Below are 19943 nucleotides of genomic sequence, written 5' to 3' on the forward strand. Positions count from 1 at the left end.
TTTGAAAGTAGTATAGGTATGCACAGATGATTTCTTTCAAATTTCACAAGAGAAATATTTAAAACACGGGTATCTGACAATAAACTAAGAATGATAAAAGACAACATCCATCCTTGGGAAACTTCTTATCAAGCGAACAGGAGGGAGGAAGTGGTCATCTGCCCCATCTGAATAGGACAAACAAGACACAGATGAGTTCCTGATGAATGGTACTGCCCCTCCTGTCTGCCAATGTGGTGAGTGCCTAACCATCGAATATGTCCTTTGCCCCCCAGGAAATTGCTAACACTTTAATGTCTTCCCTACGTCATCCACTTAAATAACTTCTACAGGATGATAACCACATGGTTGACAAAGTCATCATATATTTGAAGAAAATAAAATTATACAACAGTATAAACATATTAATACATAGATAACATAAGTAACAAAAAGTGAAACGTCTCTGAGGGACGCAGGCTAGTGGACTTTTGCTGATTTAGTAGGGTTGACACAAAGGGACCTCAGGGCCAAAGCCCATGACTTCCTGAGGATGTGGACTTTCCATATTGGCTTAATTGTAGATTGTTTTTATCCACATCCTCAAAAAGGGGCTCCATACATTCAGTCATATGAAAATGTAAATCTAAAGAAAAGGAGTCCCTGCCTCCCTGGTACCTCCCAGTTTGGTGGTGGTGGCTGGTTACACACATTCCTCAGAGTTTGTTGAACACAGATCTCACACACACACACACAAATGCAATGATACCCCTCACTCGTTTTTTGCCTATTAAAAAAAATGTATTATGACGTAACACTTATAATATTTTATTAGTGTTTGTCATGCTGAAATGTCCATATTTTTAATGATTGTTATACTTATATTATTATTGCTGTTGCAGTTATTAATTATTACTTATAAATAGTTTAAACGTTTATAGAACTTGTAACGGTTTATTTACCCATATAAATAAATATCGAATTTTGTAGCATTTTTCAACATTTAGTATTAAGTATTAATCCATTTATGTTTGGTGGTCTAATTGACCAGATTACTTCTTTCAATTAATTTTTCTTTATATTTAAGGTCTTAGTTAAGAAAAAAAGTTAGTGTCACAAGCGGGATCCAGACCCATGACCTTCGGCTGGTGTGTTGTGTTGTAAAACGCGGTAAATCTGGAAAATTTTCTTTCATCATAGGCGCATCTTCCACTCTGTCACAATCAAAAACAGCAGATTAGAAACTCAGTTTTCACAACAATTTCACACAAAGCCAATATGACACCACAAGAATAGCACCACACTTTATTGTGAGTATGAAATACTTGGTTCAAAATTTATATTTACAACTTAAATTGTATTTTTTCCAAAGAACATATGTTTTGTAATTTACTCAGGCCCTGAAGATGACCCAAATAAAGGCCGAAATATCGGCAACAAAATGAAAAAGATATTTGTTTTTTTTTAAACTACCACATTCTTGACTGCTCCTCACGACAAGACATACATATTTAGTATTAAATTGTTTTTAATGAATGGTAGATAAAGTGAATTTAAGTCAGAATAAAGAAGTCAGCAATCCTCATACGAATGTGAACTTACAGTAAAACCCGATTTAACAAAGACTAAAGTAAAGACCTTTTAGACATCTGTCACTGTTAAACTAGTGTCACTTTTGACTCCTAGGCGCACTACCGGCTAAAAGTTTTGAACCCTGCAAATTTTGGCCAGCCAGCTTTGAAAATTTTGCGTGTCTCCCTCTCTTCTATCCGCAGTCCGTTCACGTCCAAATTCTCCGTTTTCTTTGGCAAAAAATTAAAAATAAAAAAACAAAAAACTACATAAACGTCCGAAGATAAAGAAAAAAACAACTGATCGAAGAAACGTTTTAGGAGCTGTTGTAGTTGATTTTTTGTTTTTTTGCCCGAAAAGAGAATTCGAGAAGAAGTGGAGAGCGCGCGGTTGGAGGCGGACGTTTTCCCGAGGACCGAGCCTGCCGTCCGGACTGCGGACGGGCTTCGAGGGGAGATTTACGCAAGATTTTCCTCCGTGCTTTTCCTCGAGGAGAGGCCCTGGTCATTTTTTTCTCATCGAAGAGAGAGAGAGAGAGAAGAAGAAAAGAGAAGAGAGTGGTATCACGTCTACTGTGGATTGTGGAACTTGGAAGCGACTATGATCGTCGGCGGACGGATCATTAAAGCACTGCGGCGGAAAGGGCCGGAATGAGCCGAGCTTCGTTTCAGTCCGTGTCCGACTTCGGTTTCGTCCGCTGTCCTTTCGACGCCATATTCCCGTAAAAGCCCTGCTCCGAGGATCGCCACGCCAAAAACGAGGCCCCGTCTCTCCCGAGGGGAAGAACGAAGATCAAAACTGGATTTTTACGTTAGAGACGACCGCAAATGGCCTGCCTCATCACTCTGAAGCAAGAGATCAAAACGTTAGAGGCCGTCTTTCCAAAAACGCACGACCGTTTCCAAATCGTCTCCGCGAGTGTCGACGAGCTAAATTGTAAATTCGTCGGCAGCAATGGGAAAAAGTACGAGATAAACGCCAACATCACCGTAAGTCAATGATTTTCCTCATAAAACAAAAAATAATCTTAACTGGTGATATATTTTCCCCCCTCGTTTCCTTTTTTTTTTGTGCCTCGGGTGGTCAGGTATCCCCGAACAAAGGACGTGAACCGTACCTCGTCCCACGGTCGCATATAACTGTACAGGGTTCGCTTTCAACCCCGTGGCCCGAATCTCGGCTAAATGATAACAAAGGCGGACCCGCTGACAAATCCGAGGCCCGTTCCGACGCGCAATTTACAACAAAATTGACGGATTTTCTTTTTCCCAACTAGGAAACTTACCCGACGACACCGCCCGTCTGGTTCGCCGAATCCGAGGACACCAGTGTCACGAATGCTGTCCAGACCCTGTCGAAAACCTCCGGACCCGACAACCACGTAAGTCCGTTTTTGTGTGCACAATAATACAAAATTAATTACCTTCATTTTTTCTCTTTTTGTCGTTGTTTTATTTTGTCCCGGTCGAGTCGATAAATATAAAATAAGGGTCCTTTGTGTTTTGTTTCTCCTTGCACAAGACAAAGGCAAGACATTAAAACATTTCAACTTCTTTACCATTGCCATTTCAAAACGAAACGCGCACCTATGAAATACATTCCTGCGTTTTCTCTCCCTTGCCCAACCGATTTAATTAATTATATTTTATTAATTACCAATCTTGCCCGTTGGAATTAGTTTCAAATGTGCTTTTTTTCAAAAACACCGACACCCTGAGGGTTTATATTACCTCTGCTGTTGCCAACCCTCGTAAAAAAAAATAAATAAATAAAAAAAGAATTAGTTTCACAACTATTTGAAAAACTATTTCTCATAAACTTTTAGTGAAAAACTCGAAAAACAAATTCATAGCATAAATAATCATAAAATCATATCATAACAGTGTATTCTTCATATTTTGTAAGTCCACACTTTTAAATAACAAGGACAATTATAATTACAAGTACATTTACATTGAACGTTTTTAATATGTGTTTACGTTTGGGCATTAATCAAAATCAGATAACCCTTATTTTGAGTAAGGTCTGTCATAGTATTAATTCTGTAAAATTTCAAACTTTTTGGCAATCGCTATATTTTACCTATTCAAAACCTTGTCATTTTGTTAATAAAATAAGCATTTATTTTAGTACATATAATAAAAGTTAATTACAATCTCACAATGTTATATTAAGAAAACATTTGGCTTTGAAATTACCCTTAAACACTTTAAACAATAATTATACTATATGTATCCCAATCCGTCCAAATCCACCGCCATAATTATCGGGTCCAGGCAACTCCTCAATTTCCTCCCCAGCATCCCACCTCTCATGCTAAATAACCATCCCATCCCCTTCTGCTCTTCGGTTAAAAACCTAGGAGTAGTCTTTGACCAAAACCTTTCCTGGCATTCTCACATTACCCAAATTTCCCACCATTCCATTGCCTCCCTCAGCCTGTTTCGTCGGTCCTGGCTTCTCTTACCTTTCTCCACTCGCAAACTCCTTGTATCTTCCCTTCTTCGATTATAGCTGTTTGGCATACGATGGTCTCTTGGAGGGGGAGAACACACGATTGAAGCGTATTATGAATTGTTGCGTAAGATTTGTGTACGGCACGGTGTATTCCCAACTTTCCTGGCTATTCCACTCCTTCCGTGCACAGTATTTCCTAGGTTGCTTTCTTTTCCAATCCATCCACACTTGTCGTCCTCCTTACATCATCCAATCCCTCCAATTCAACTCCTCACATCTCACTCGTAAGACCCGCTCATCCCCAATCGACCTTATCCTTCCGCAACATACAACCCCCCTAAACTCTAGAACTCCCTTCCCCTTTATATTCGTCACGCTGCCTCCTTTTCCTCCTTTAAATCCCACCTGTATAATCACCTCCTCTCCCTCCAAGCAGAGACCTCACGTTAACATTTGTTATTTTTGTTTAATATATATATTTTTTTTTTTTTTTTTTTTTTTTTTTAAACTTCATAGAAGGAACTTCCTTTATTTAATTCATGTAAATTATTCTTAGGGGACACCAGTCCCAGAATAAAGTTATTTTTCTTCTTCTTCTATGTATCAATCTTGTCATAAAATAATTATAAATCAAAGCATAACTCTGAAGGTTATAATAACATTTTATACTAATTTGTTTTGTTGTCCCTGTTCATGGAAGGATTAACCATTTTTTATTGGATGCATAAGCTATTCTATATTCCTACAATTTTAAGGTAAACTAGGACAATTGAAATAAAAAGCACCACTAAAACTTATTAGACAGAAAACATAATACATTGACAGAAACGGAAAAATAACTCTAGATTATTGTCATATTTTTAGACTAGTCATGTTAATGGATGTTGGTGTTTAGTTTTGCACATTAATTTAATCAATTTCCTTATTTCATCGGCTTATTTGGTATGAAAAGTCCTGTCTATTAATTATGTAAAATCTTAACCTTATTGTTAATTGTTAGTACATATAATAAAAGTTAATTACAATCCCACCATGTTGTATTAAGAAAACATTTCGCTTGTAAAGTACCCTAAAACACTTTCAGTGAAAACCTTAAAGCAATACTATATGTATGAATCTTGTCATAAAATAATCATAAATCAAAGCATAATTCTGAAGCTAAATCAATTAGGTTTTGTGGTCAGATTGGCCAATTAAATTCTTTTAAATTAATTAATTGAAAAATGGCAAAAAAGAGGGAAAATTAAAAAAGTGGGGTTGAGGTGGTGGGAAGTTAGTGTCCGAGTGGATCAAAGTCACGATAGCTCAAATGGTAGAGCAGCGGCGTATTTAGCCGAAGGTCATGGGTTCGAATCCTGCTTGTGACACTGGCTTTTTTATCTCAACCAAAACCTTAATTATTTAATTGAATTTAATTTAATTGAAAATAATTCTGAAGGTTATAATAACATTTTATACTAATTTGTTTTGTTGTCCCTTTTCATGGATGGACTAATCATTTTTTTTTTTTTTTTTTTTTTTTTTTTTTTTTTTTTTTTTTTTTTTTTTTTTTTTTTTTTTTTTTTTTTTTTTTTTTTTTTTTTTTTTTTTTTTTTTTTTTTTNAAAATTAAAAGTAAAAAATGTAAATGAAGAATAAATGAATATCAATCAAAACAACCCTCTAGTTTATTATTGTTTTTACACTCGCCAAGTAAACATTAAATCTGTGACTACTTTTGGGTGTTAATTGGTACCAAATAACCTTTATTTTGTTGGCCTAATTAATGTGGAAAGGCTTGTCATAGTAATTTTATAAAATTTCAAAAAAAATTCCATGACCATTTTACAATAAAAAAAATTTAAAACTCATTACATATGTAAACATACAATAAATCAATTTAAACCAAAACATACCCTCTAATTTTTTAATATCTTTTTACACTTTTAGTGATAGATTTATACATTATAAATTTATATCTATGCCTATTTTTTGACGTTAATTGGTACCTAATAGCCTTTATTTTGCTGAAATAATTAATGTGGAAATGCTTGTCGTAGTAGTAATTTTATATCTAACTTTTTTCCATCACCATATTTACATATTTAAAACCTAGACATTCAGTTAATAAAATAATAATTTATTTTAGTAAATATAATAAAAGTTAATTACAATCCATGTTATATTAAGAAAGCATTTGACTTCGAAACTACTCCAAAATACTTTTAGTGAAAACCCTAAAGAAATAATCATACTGCATGTAATCATGACAGAAAATAATCACAAATTGAAGCATGACAAAGTTATAGTAATATTTATTCATTTCTTATTTTTAGTCGTCCCTCTTTTTTTTCCTATATTTTGACAGGCAAGCCATTTTTTATTGGATGTAAAAATCATTTTATATTCTTATACTTTTAAGGTAAACAAGGATGTTGAAATTAAAAAACAAAAAACTAAAACTCATTAGACAGTAAACATAATTAATTGACAGATATGGAAGCATAACTCTAAATTATTGTTGCATTTTTATATTTTTCATGTAAAAAGGACATTTATAAATATTTATACATTGAAAATTTATGTTTGTTTACTTTTGGATATTAATTTATATCAAATAACCTTATTTTATCAGCTTATTTTATGTGGAAGGTCATGTCTATTAATTCTGTAAAATCTTAACCTTTCGTCAATCCACTATATATTACCATTACATTTTTTTAAAATCAAACAATAATTTATTTAATTACATAGTTAATATAATCTATTATATTAAGAAATCAGTAACTTCAAAACTACTCCAAAACACTTTTGGTGAAAACCCTAAAGAAATAATCATACGATCTATAATCTTGTCATAAAATCATCATGAATCAAGCATAACTGTGAAGGTTATAATTACGTTTTATATTTCTTCACTTTTGTTATCTCTTTTTTTAATCTTATGGATGGACATAAGATTAAACTTTAATTTAATTAAAGTTAATTATTAAGATTAAACATTAAACCCCTAGCTTTACTGAACTTAACTTTAAATTTTACGAGGAAGCTGCACTGCACCCTTCTTGAATAAACTTGGACTTTTTGCCATGCAATTTGATCTAGTGAGTTATCATGAATGGAAATAAAATTGAGATAGAATGAAGTAATAAATGACAATGGGAGTACACTTGAATATATTAGTACAATCGTACTCTCCACCTTCGCCAACTTCAGCAATGGTGACATTGATGCTTTCTTTGAGAAAAACTTTGAACACCTTGACAGTTTAAAATTTAAAATACAAAGGCATATAATGCTTATTTTCCTTGTTATTGTCCAATTGGGTTAATCCAGACCAGAAATGGTTTGTGGATTTGGAATAAGTTAAAGGTACCCAATTTATGCTTCTCTCCTTAATGCTAATTAAATGTAGGGATGAGAATAAACCAGTTTTATATTTGTGGGCACTAATTACAAATTCGCTAAGGCTGCGGTTGGTACATGCTGTATCTTTTCCCTTTGTCCTGGAAACAAGTATCACAGGTATTTTCGTTTTGAATTGTTCCAAATCAAAACAGCTCCTCATTAAATACTTGTGGGTTACATATTATTGTTACTTTGTAAATTGCCACCAGCGTCAGTTGAATTTTATTTTATATGGAAATGTTTGTTAGTAAAATTCTGCAAAATCTTACCCTTTTTCTCCATAAATTATACAAGGTTGGTGATCATTAATAGAACAATTTTATATTGAAATTTTATACTTTTATTCAGTTTGTACATTGTTTGATACCCAAAGAAAGATTATTTTGTTTACTTATTTTACGTAGACTGTATGTCATGATGTTTACACACTAAAATCAAATTGCCCTTTTGTCCATTAATTCAAATGTTCATTGGATGTTAAGTATCTTGGAAATTATAAGGTTTTTACATAAAAGTGTAAAACAAAATTAGTTGAAGTGCATTTTATTTTTTACATTATGATTTGTAGTAGTCAGAAATTTTCCAATATGAAACCCTATTTCAATATTTATTAATAAAAACGTTGTTTCATTAGTTCTGTCATTATGTCAAATTGTTAAAATATTTTCCGTTCCTAATAGTTTTTCAATAAAATAAGACTACTACCGTTAAAATCCACAACATCGTAATAACCATGTAGATTGTTTTAAATCTGCAGTGAAATAAATATAAAATGTTCATTGGTAATAAAATGCAGTATGAAAAGGATATTCCTTATCCTTATATAAAACCTTTTACATTTTTCAACCATTTTTTTTTTAAATTGTGTCGCAAATAAACTTTTTTTTTTTTTTTTTTTTTTTAAATAAACAAATAGTTAGATTATGAAATTTTCTCATGTGTTCTGTGTTGTAATAAACCTATTGCCTAATATTTATCTATCATTGTGGTCTACCTATCCTTGCTGATTTTTGTTAATTCAAATGCATTTCAGTGCAAATCCAGGGTGATAGGTAGACCAGGATGATAACTATCCAGCAATTACTTAAATAGTTGTGAGATTGTGTGTTGTTTGTGTGATTTTGTGAGGTGATGAACCTGAAATTTAGTTCATTTTGGTCTTGACCATTGAAAAACAAAAAGATGTTTATAATTATAATTTCATTCATATATACATGTATCATAAATATAAATCAACTATTTTGTCTTCACTTGTGTCCAGTTTTGACAGCAATGTTTTATAATTGGATTTTTTACTTATCTGGAAGGAAAATAAAAGTCATAATTTTAATTCCAGATAAACAAAAACAAATTACCCTTAATGTGCAATATTTTTTATTTTTATTTTTTAATATCATGATTTATTGGATTTTTTATGGGGTTCACTACAGCAGAGGTCATGTAATTAGTCTTATATCAGCCTGTTTTTAGAGGGGAAAAAGTCCATTTGTAAGTACTTAGTAGTACTTAGGGATCAATTCCATCAATTCGGGACCCTTTCAGTGAGGAGACGGTGTCAATGCTCTAACATTTGTGACCACTGATGCCTTATTGATTCAATTTTTATAGAATCAGTTACCATTATATTTAATGTCAAGACATAAAAAAAGTATATAAAATCCAGCTTAATCAGATCCAAAAGCATAGAAAGAATCACTGTTGATAACAGCCGGATGGAAAATATATGTTATGCTGTGTTAATGATTTGATAAGTATGAAAGACATGACCTTTTTTTATTAGATATAGTAAAGAATGTATAAAAATAACTTACTTTTAAGATTTCAATGAACAGAATTAACAAAATCACTATTTTTTTAATCTGTAAAAAATGCAATAGGATGGATTTTTTATTGAAAATTTTTTACAACTATAAATTGCAGTTTAAAGTTAAAAATTGAACAATTGACCTGTAATATGTATAAATTGTCTTATGATTGCTAAAGCACCCAAACAAAATCCTACAGCATTGGCTACTCACCATTTTGAACACAAAACAATTTCAATTTCAACAGTCCAAAAATATTAAACACAGAGCAAAACAAACATAAACATAACTTTTTAAAAATGGTTTACATAAACAGAAATAAACACAGAATCAATTGCAGAACAGCACATGTAAAATCAGCCCAGCCGCAGGTACACTGATGTAAATCAAATTCAATATCAATAGCATATGTATAACATACAAAACATATAATACAACATATAAAACAATTTCAGTTCACTAATTTCGTGGTCTGCTTAACCAGTTAATATCTTACAATTAAGTAAGGTTTTCAGTTGAGATAAAAAAGTCAATGGCACGAGCAGGATTCGAATGGCAAAAAGGAGGGAAAATTCAAAATGTGTGGTTGAGGTGGGAAGGGTATCTGAGTGGATCGAGGTCACGATAGCTCAAGTGGTAGAGCAGCAGCGTATCAAGCTGAAGATCGTGGGTTCGAATCCCACTCGTGCCATTGACTTTTTTATCTCAACTGAAAACCTTAATTAATTGTAAGATATAAAACAATCATTACACTCCAATCATCAAACATTTCTTCATAGTCTAAATCCCCATCAATTTATCTCTCCTTTCCGTAATAATCCTGAAAGGCAAACTAGGCCCGAACGATAAACCATTACCCTTTTTTCCATTGTCAGTCTCTTTCACCTCAAAGAAGCCGACTCCTCATAGAAAAATCGATTTCTATCCTTACTTCCTTCCCCACTCCTTCAAAATCAAACATATATAAACAAAAAACAAATATCTCACTAACACGTCACACAACGACACATCTACACAGAAAACACACTTTGAGTGAGTACAAATACTGTGATTAAACCTAAAATTTCTATATTGTGCATATCGTCATATAAATTCATATTAAACGATGTTTATTAATCCCAGGCCCTGAAGATAATCTCAATAAAGAACGAAATATTGGCATATATTCAATAAAGAAAATGTTTTTTTGAAACCTACATCGCATCAGATCGCATCTCTAAATAATTTTTATCAATAAATATTTGTGATGGGGTCTAAGGAATAATTGTGAATTTGAAGCATTGTTAATTATTTAATTGTCCGTAATCTCAAAATGACAGTGACATGTCAGCATAATTTTCAGTTCTTCAAAACGAGCAATTTTTATTACTGTAAATACACGGAAAACCGATTGATTGATGACACTCTCATTCATTCTTAAATATATTCTTTCCTTTTAAGTACCATTCAATCAAGTAGCTATTTGATATCAAATAATTAAATGAATGTCTGTAAAATATAGAATTGATAAATATGTACGTAGGGCATCGTAATAGTAATTGCAAATTTCTTTGTTAATGGACAAGTGTAAAAATAAATAATTCAATGACAGGTGGTGGTATGATTATGAAATGTTCTTATTACATTGGTTATTTGTTTTAATTGTAATGTGAGAAAAATAAAGAAGTGGATTTCAATTTTGAGTAGTCGTAAAGTAAAACATTTCCCATAATGTGCTTTGGTGGGATCATTAAAAAACACAATTTCGCTTTAGTTATTAACTATTAAATTCACTAATTTCGTGGTCCGCTTGACCAATTAATACATTACAATTAATTAAGGTTTTTAGTTGAGATGAAAAAAGTTAAGGGCACGAGCGGGATTCGAACCCACAATCTTCGGCTAGATACACTGCTGCTCTACCACTTGAGCTATCGTGACCTCGATCCACTCGGACATCAACTTCCTATCTCAACCCCACCGTATCTAGCCGAAAATCGTGGGTTCGAATCCCGCTCGTGCCATTAACTTTTTTTCATCTCAACTAAAAACCTTAATTAATTGTAAGTTATTAACTATGTTAACTATGAGAGAAAAATAGCAAAAGTGGATTTCGATTGAAATGACAAATCACAAAGAAGTTCAGATGGGCAGTCTTTAGGTTGTGACATGTGAAACTTGATTTAAAAAAACTGAATAAAAAAACAAAACAAGAAACTATAATATATAATAGTTATCATAATAAATAAATTAAAGTGGATTGTAACCAAGTATCGTCCATGTTGCTGAAATGATTTGAATTGGTAACAAAAATACTACCTAATGGTTAAAGTAGAAAAAGAAAATTTTATTGATTCTATAGTAATTAGTCGGAAAACAACCTTTCTTCAATATTTTTTTATGTAACTTCTGACTAGGATTTTTTTAAACCCCATATGATCCTTGACTTTCAGCACATATTGTATTTTCCGTTATTGCTATTCTGTGATTGAAATGCTTAGTTCTTCATTACTATCTGCTGCATTTGGTGCTTTAATACATATAATTTCTTTGCTAACTCAAATGATTTATTTTTATGCAATCAACCAATAACAAGAATGTTTTGTCTTTAAAATTCCCACATTTTATTTTCAATCCACACTGGTCAGTTTCAATTGTGTCAATTGTGTTTCAATTCTTCAGTCGTGAAGATTTATTCAAATTTTTTTAACAACGAATTTGAAAACTATTATTTTTTTTTAATATCTCTGGCAAGACACAGGTTTAAACTAACACAGAACCATAGATATGATTGATTTATTATCATTGAGGACCTTGGTAGCCGAGTGGTTAGCGCGATAGACTCCTGGCTGCGGTTGTTGGTTTGATTCCTATCATCGCACCTTTTTTCACGCACTCCTTCCCCCCCCCCCCAAATGCATATAATACACATCTCCTTGGCTAATATGCAGTTCATAAGGCCATTAAAAGAGAAAAATTATTATAATTTAATATTTGTAATATCTTATTTTGTTTGCTTTTTTTAATTGTTTTATTAACTAGCCACTATTCAGTTTGGAAGTTTTTAAATAATGGACATTTAACATTTTATTTAAAATGATTTATGGTCAGAGAATAAATAGACATTAAATTTGTATTTTCTTAAACCATTTACCACTTCTTATACAAATGTGTTTAATAATGCCAGAAAACATTGTCGGGCTAAAATAGCACAAGGATAGTTGTTTTATGCTGTTACTACATGTTGTCAATACGTCAAGGCTGTTGTACTTGCTATTAGAATTTTTTAATGTTTTCTGCCATCTTTCAAAAATTAAAAGAAATATTGAGAAAATGAAATGATTCTGCTTTTTGTATTTCACATCTGCTCTGGACAAAACAAACTTGTTGTCTGGCTTTTTTCCTTAATTGCATAGAGATTTGTACAAGTTTTACTGATTATAATTTTGTCTGTCCATTTTTTCTTCTATCAAATGCAAGTCACTATCTGCATTATGTGTATATTTTTTATCACCAAGAGTCCAAAGACAAAATTCTACATTTTTTAAGCAATAAAATATAAACAAAATTCTGTGAATTTTTATGTTGCTTGCCTTGTCTGAAAAGTAAGGACAATTAAAGTTTTGTTCTTTACCATTGCTATTCTTATGCTGCAGTTAACTAACAATATTAAAAAGTCCATTTCTAATTTATCTGACATAATCAAATGATAAAAAAAAGTTATTCCTTCTGTATTTTAGAGGAGAAAATTTATAAAAATCTGTTTTTATTGTTGTTTTCTCAGAAGATCAATTATTGACCACTCATAAATTCAAAACGTACGTGCGAGTTTGTTACATAATGCTCGCCTCAATTGGAATACATTTTATTGTTTATGTTATTACTAGTTGCCATCATTAAGGCTTAATCATAATAATTCTATTGCTTTATTTTTGATTAAAAAAATAAAACCTCTTGTTACAAGGATTTAATTATTAGATTGACTTGACACGCTGACACATTCCTTTCATGACATAAATTCGCTTAGTTTAAAAAAAGTTTTTGAACTAATTTCATTATTGTGCAATCATCAGATAACCTTTTTGTGCACTGTAAGTGCAACATTTATTCAGAAGAATCAATCTAGCTTTGATCTCATGACCTAATAATGGGAAATTACGTTTTTTAAGCCATCTTGTCATTAGTTGACTGCACTAAACGGAGTGCTTTTTTTTTCTTATTGTTATTGAAAGATAACATTATTTGTACAAATTGAGATAAATTGCACCAATAATAATTATTAACTCTGTGTGGTTCTGTTGAATTTGTCCAATCTAGTTTTTTTGAATTTGTGCAAAATACAATATTTATAAAATCAAAGGAACAAAAAATGATATAGTGTCAATTATAATAAAAAATATATACTTGAAAATATATAATATTTATAAAAATATATAATAGTTGAATTATTATATGTACAGTTTGACTTGACAGTTCACTTTAACCTGCCTGGCATTTTTTGGAAACTCATATAGTCAGACCCAATTGATGTTTGGGTCTTTTGTTTCATAACAACGTATTACAATTGCAGTGCCAGTTATACTTTTAAATGGGTCCTTTTTATTTGATACAGAATTTTTTTCTATTGCAAAACCATTGTTTAAGAAGGCAGCTGCTGAAAAAAGTCCAGTTATTCCTTTCCAGCTGAATTTTCGATGGGCAGATGTTCTCCAACAAACTTGTTCTAAATAGTGCCAAGCCTTGTCTTACTACCTTAGCCAAGCCAGTACATTGTTTTACATTAAAAACTTGTGAATTAATTTATTATAAAATAAAATAAACTTCAAACAGCTATTTGAAAGAAAACCCTTTCTTAGTCAGTAAACACATAGTAGCTGATGTTTTTAGATTTCGAAATTTAAAACTTTTTTTCCGTTGGTCATCTTGTGTTGCTCAATTATCAGGAAAAAACAATAATGTGTTCGTTTATTTAAGTAAGATTAAATTGATCAAATTTAACATCTTGTACATTCGTACTTTTTTTATATAAAAAAAAAACAGATTTTTCATTTTAGTATTAATACATATTTTTAAAATTAATCAATTAATTTTTGACAATAACTGGTTTATAGGTCATTAGACAAGTAGGAATCCTTGTGAGGCAATTATGCCAACTGCACAGCGTACCAGAGCCCGAGGAGCTCGAAAGGCTAAGGCTCGGTAAGATTAATTTTGAATAAGTATGTTATGATGAAAGCCAATATATTTTTTTTTCTTTAAAGGTTATTGGCCATGTTCTGTTCCTATGGAAGCCCCTCCGACTCCTCCTCACAACGATGATGAGGATGAGGAAGATGAGGAGGCAGATGATGATGAAGACCTTCATCTCGAGATGGACGATCCAGAACCACCAAACAAAAATAAGGTAATATACGTCAAATTTAATTATAAGATAGGATTAATAATTATAAAATAAGATAAAACTAAGATAAAAAAAATAAGGTAATATAAGTGACATTTAATTATAAGGTTGTTTTCTAATTTTTGTTAAACATAGGCTGATGACATGGGAGTTGAACATCTAGCAGTGCTAGAAAGGCTTAGGCATACCCAAAGACAAGATCACCTCAAAGGGTCTGTGTCCGGTTCGGTCCAAGCGACGGACCGATTAATGAAAGAATTACGGGATATATACCGCTCCGATTCTTTTAAGAAAGGTCTGCTTCTGTTTTTAACCCCAGAGTATGTATATAAATAGATTTTCTTCTATTGTTTAGGCATGTACAGTATTGACCTTGTGAGTGAATCGCTGTACGAGTGGAACGTCCGTTTAATGAGCGTGGACCCTGATTCGCCGCTTCATAATGATTTAATGGAGCTGAAAGAAAAAGAGGGTAAAGATTCGATACTTCTCAACATGCTTTTTAAGGAGACGTACCCTTTTGAACCGCCTTTCGTTAGGGTTGTTCATCCTATAATTTCTGGAGGTTACGTTTTAGTAAGTCTCGAAAATTTGCATTGCTTTCTTGCCTTTTCTTTCAGTTAAAAAGAACAAATCCTTTTTTAACAGGTTGGGGGAGCGATTTGTATGGAACTTCTAACAAAGCAGGGCTGGAGTTCGGCATATACGGTTGAAGCCGTAATAATGCAGATTGCAGCGACACTTGTCAAGGGGAAAGCGCGGATACAATTCGGGGCGCCTAAGGTTGTTGGCCAGGTACTATTTTTTTAAATTTATTTATTTTTTTTTTTTTTAAGAAAAAAGAGAAAAAAAAATTCATCTTAATGTTGGCCAGGTACTATTTTTTTAAATAAATTAATTTATTTTTTGCTCCCCCCTCTTTTTTGTGCTTCAAGACTTTAAGAAAAGAAAATAATTCATCTTAATTTTGACTAAGTCAGTGTATAAGAAAATAATTGAGAGTACTTAATTCCATTTAAAAAATACAGAGTGGGAGGCCTACTCATTTAACTTATTTATTGTACACCTATGTTTTTGTGATGTTTTTGATTTTTAAAGGTATGAATTGTTTTATTTTCTTGAATTACTCATTTTTACATTATGATTAGTAATAATTGTGATGCTTTATATGTTATAAAAAATCTAGAAACAAGTTAATTCCATTACCGGTTCTTCCTTGGACCATCGACAATCCACCTAGGCTCAGTGATTTTTTTCTGTTGCCCTCTTTGTCTCCAAAAATAAAATAATCGGGCGCCACACTGTTTTTCTTTTCTTTTTCAGGAAACAGGCAACTCTCGGGGTGAAATATAAAAAAATAAAATAAAATATGCCCGAAAACAAAAAGGAAATAAAACAAGTTCTCTTCTACAATAATAATAATTAATAATAATAAAAGGCAGTTCTCCCCTCACACACACAAACTCCCCGCTCCATGACGATAAGGAAATAAAGTCCAAAATTTTTTTTTTTTAAATCAAGTCCTTTTTCACCTTTTTCTCCAACTCGTCTATGCTGACCAGTTTAAGCTCGAGCTTCGCCTGTCTGTACCAGCTGGTCCCCACTTCTCGTCAACATCTCGCTCAACCTGGCAGAGGGCACCCTCGTCGCTGGCTGAATCTGGTCACCCCTGTTATCATCATCAGTATATCATCATTGTCATCCACTTCCTCACTTTTAAATATTCAATTTAGCTAACCCATTACTTCAACTTACTTTTCATACCACCATTCCATAGGCAGACTAGAAAGATTGGAGAGGGCCAAATTGCAGGTTCATCACAGATCAAAAAAACCTTTACAATCAAATCCAATTATAGTAAATGTGTGGCATATTGTATGACTAACAGATCTAAAAACCTTTTCAGACAATATACAAATAGATTGGTTTGAGAAATTTGAAATAGAAAAATATTAAATTAAACAGGTAGAAAAATGCTTTTTGCATGATAAATAATTTTTTATTTACCTTTCATTTTAAACATGTAATTAAATAATATTTGACATACAAATGAATCACTAATTTAAAAATATTTCCTACAGTATTTCTTAGGATAATATTTAGTTGTGTTGTAATTCACGTTTTATCCCTTTCAAAATTGAATTCAATAAAAACCAGCTTCTCATTAGAACATTGTGTCATGTTCACTCTTACAATTCATGTCGAGAGACGTGTTTGTAGTTAACTCTTTTAACCTGATGTGAGCGTTTAATGCTCGAAATCTGAATCATTCATTGAAAACAAACTGTAAGTAAAAAATAATTTTTTGGAAATGTCCAAAACCCTTTCCAGATAATCGGATTAGGTTAATTGGCGGTCTGCCGTCTGACTCACAAATCTTAACAACCTTTTTCATACTTTTGGATCTGATCTTATAAAATGTTAATTCAGACATGTCTACGGGACTTGACTACCATGGCAAATGGTTCAGCTATCATGAAATATTGGCTAGCCATCCAACTACAGAATCAAGCAGTCTGATCCAGTTGCAGTCTTGGCCTGCTGTCAGACTGCTAAATACAAAAACCTTTTCAGACTATCAAATAAGGCTGTACTAAATTTTGTGGTATGTTGTTTAACTGACAAATACAAAATTGTTCAAACAATCAAATCCACTAGTAGTAATTTATCCACTAATAAAGATGTGTGTGGCCTAACGTTTGACTGACAAATCCAAAAAGCTTTTCAGACAATCATATCCAGCTATAGTAAATGTGTGGCCTATTGTCAGACTTGACAGAGCTAACATTTTCAGACAATTGGATCCAGTTCCAGTAAATGCGTGGCCTACTGTCAGACTTGACAGAGAACTTCTTTTTTCTTACTATTGGATCTAATCTTATAAAAGGTCAGACATGACTACCATGACAAATGATTCATCTATTATGTAACATTGGCTATTGTATGGTTACCATATTTGATAATAAGGAAAAGTTGACCTTAAATTTGCATTAATTTTCTTGGTAGACAACCTATAAGGAACAATACAACAACAAATAACAACAGGAATAACCAATAAGGAACAAAACAATGGCATGAGATGTCATCCAGTCCATCATTACATTTAATTTCACTATTTTTCGTGGTCCACTTGACCAAATAATATCATACAATTTATATCAACTTAAAACCTTAATTAATTCTATTACATTTAATTGTTTAAACATCACACACATATTTCAATAATAATAATAATTAACACTAACCCTACATAACCTAACCTCACTAGCCAATATAAAAAAATTTGTGGATCCAGCCCAAAAACATATCCATGTTAACAAACACAAAAATCTACACACCAAATACCTCCTAGAGTTTTGTCCCAAGGACCTGTCTGAGACATTCTTACAGATCACTTTGCCATACATTCATATAAATATTTTAATTAATATACGTTAGATAATTGTATTTGATTTTTGCAGGGGCAGTACAGTTTGGCTAGAGCTCAACAGTCTTTCAGATCGTTAGTACAAATACACGAGAAAAATGGTAAATTATAATACAATCAAACATTAAATTTAATAAAGGCTCAGTACACTTATCCCAAATTGTTTTCTGTATTTCTAGGCTGGTTCACACCCCCTAAAGAAGATGGTTAAAATTCTGTGTGTGTGTGTGAGTGTGTGTGTGTTGTTTTCCCAATTCGACTCAAAAAGTGAACGGATAATATATGAACCCTGCTAAAGTGAATTAGTGTTGTTTAGAATCGGATATTTTTTTAAATCCCTGTGTATATTATGTTCCCTAAACAAAAAACAAGCTACTTGCAGACAATGTAATAATGTAATTTAATACCTTATATATATATATAGTTTGATTTATTTGTTCTATAAGACTGTAACTCACAAAAAAACTCAAGTAGCTTTATTGTGCTTTATTTTTTCTTTTTTTCTCTCTTATCTCTATCTCTCTATCTTATATCTTTTATATTTACATCTTATATGACAGATTATTTGTTTCAATTATAGCATAATTATTAGCGTATTCAGTTTGTATTTGAGATTCTTGTTTTTAGAACATAATATCTTAGACACAATATAGAATATTATACACATATTTTACATCAATACATTCTCATTTGAAAAAAAAATTAAACTTATAGTTAGTTATAAATTGAAATACTCAGTTATATTTCTATACAAAAGCTTTTTGTCACCAATTTTTTCTTAATAACAAACTGCAAGAAGAAATTCAATTTGTTATAAACATTATTGTTTCAGCGAAATGCCTACAAAAGTTTTTTTTAAAAACAAAAATATTATTTGTAAGATTATTTTGAGACTAGAATAGAAAGAATTTTGTTTCGGGTGAAACGCTCAAATTGCTTGTTTATCATGAAAAATGATTAAGGAAAAAAGTCATTGTTAAAATTTTTTTAAGTTTTACCACATAATATTATTTGTGGTGTTTGTATAAATTTATATATAAAAACATTCAAGTATAAAAAAAGAACATTGTACACACTTTGAAGAACTAATATACCATTCGTTCCTGTATAAAGATTATATGTATTAGTCCTTGTTCGAATTGCATGTAACGATTCGCTTTTACGAGGGTGCAGGTTGTTATGCTTTTATTTCCAAATTTCCCTCTGCATATAGTTACCGTTTTTTGGATTAAATGTCGCCATCCATCTTTATTAATCGGACATTCCATTTTTTGTTTGTTTTTGTTTTTACAAACGTTGTGGTAGAACTTGTACATAGAAGTTTTATTCTTTCATACTACAACGTTTTCATATATATTTCTTTGAAGCAGTACTTCCAGTCCAGTTTTCTCGATAAAACAAAAACCCAATGTTTGTAAATATTATTTGTAAGTGGTCAGTGTTTTACTGGTGGTCACTAACTTAAATAAACGATTTGTAAAAAAAAGTCTTAATATTCTTAACATCACCTGTCCTTTTAAACTTTTTCATATTTACATTTTACATTAAAATACCTACAAGACAACTTTAATAATTCGTACTTTTTTTCTTCCAAGATCATGAGTTCTTTTACAATATAATTATAGTAATTGTGTATGCCAAATTCATTTTATTACTCTTACAAATTAGTGACAAAACGTTAAACATTTAACACAATCAATTCAAGTTGAAATTTTAATTTTCACCTTCTCCCAGAGAGCAATTTTTGAAAATTTCCTATTGGTTAGAATAGATGATCCCCTGGTTGCATTGAAAGTACTAAATAGAGGAGAATATTCTCGAGTGTTATTGTATCAACTGAAATTGTACGAATCATGGTCACTTGAGCTTTCGTCGCACTCCTTTCCCTTCCCCCCCCAAAAAAAATTCATATACTCCTTGGCTAATATGCACAGTTC

General features: G+C 31.7%; 1 protein-coding gene across 1 annotated transcript; it reads left to right on the top strand.

The window, feature by feature from the left end:
- Positions 1-1861: 1861 nt before the first annotated feature.
- Positions 1862-19492, top strand: LOC106672152 (ubiquitin-conjugating enzyme E2 Q2). The gene is made up of 9 exons (XM_014403339.2): positions 1862-2540; positions 2828-2932; positions 14290-14377; positions 14440-14582; positions 14715-14874; positions 14935-15155; positions 15228-15374; positions 18041-18107; positions 18186-19492. The coding sequence occupies exons 1-9, from the start codon at positions 2379-2381 to the stop codon at positions 18215-18217; spliced, it is 1125 nt and encodes a 374-aa protein (XP_014258825.1). The 5' UTR covers positions 1862-2378; the 3' UTR covers positions 18218-19492.
- Positions 19493-19943: the final 451 nt, after the last annotated feature.

The sequence above is a fragment of the Cimex lectularius genome, unplaced genomic scaffold (assembly GCF_000648675.2).
Source record: "Cimex lectularius strain Harlan isolate CLEC.00 unplaced genomic scaffold, Clec_2.1 scaffold90, whole genome shotgun sequence".
Taxonomy (NCBI): Eukaryota; Metazoa; Arthropoda; class Insecta; order Hemiptera; family Cimicidae; genus Cimex; species Cimex lectularius.

Excerpts from the sequence above, each read along its gene's own strand:
- LOC106672152 (XM_014403339.2), top strand. The coding sequence starts at position 2,379 with ATGGCCTGCCTCATCACTCTGAAGCAAGAGATCAAAACGTTAGAGGCC. Across the intron at positions 14,378-14,439 it reads GCTCGAAAGGCTAAGGCTCG|GTTATTGGCCATGTTCTGTT; the intron begins GTAAGATTAATT and ends TTTTCTTTAAAG. Across the intron at positions 18,108-18,185 it reads ACAAATACACGAGAAAAATG|GCTGGTTCACACCCCCTAAA; the intron begins GTAAATTATAAT and ends CTGTATTTCTAG.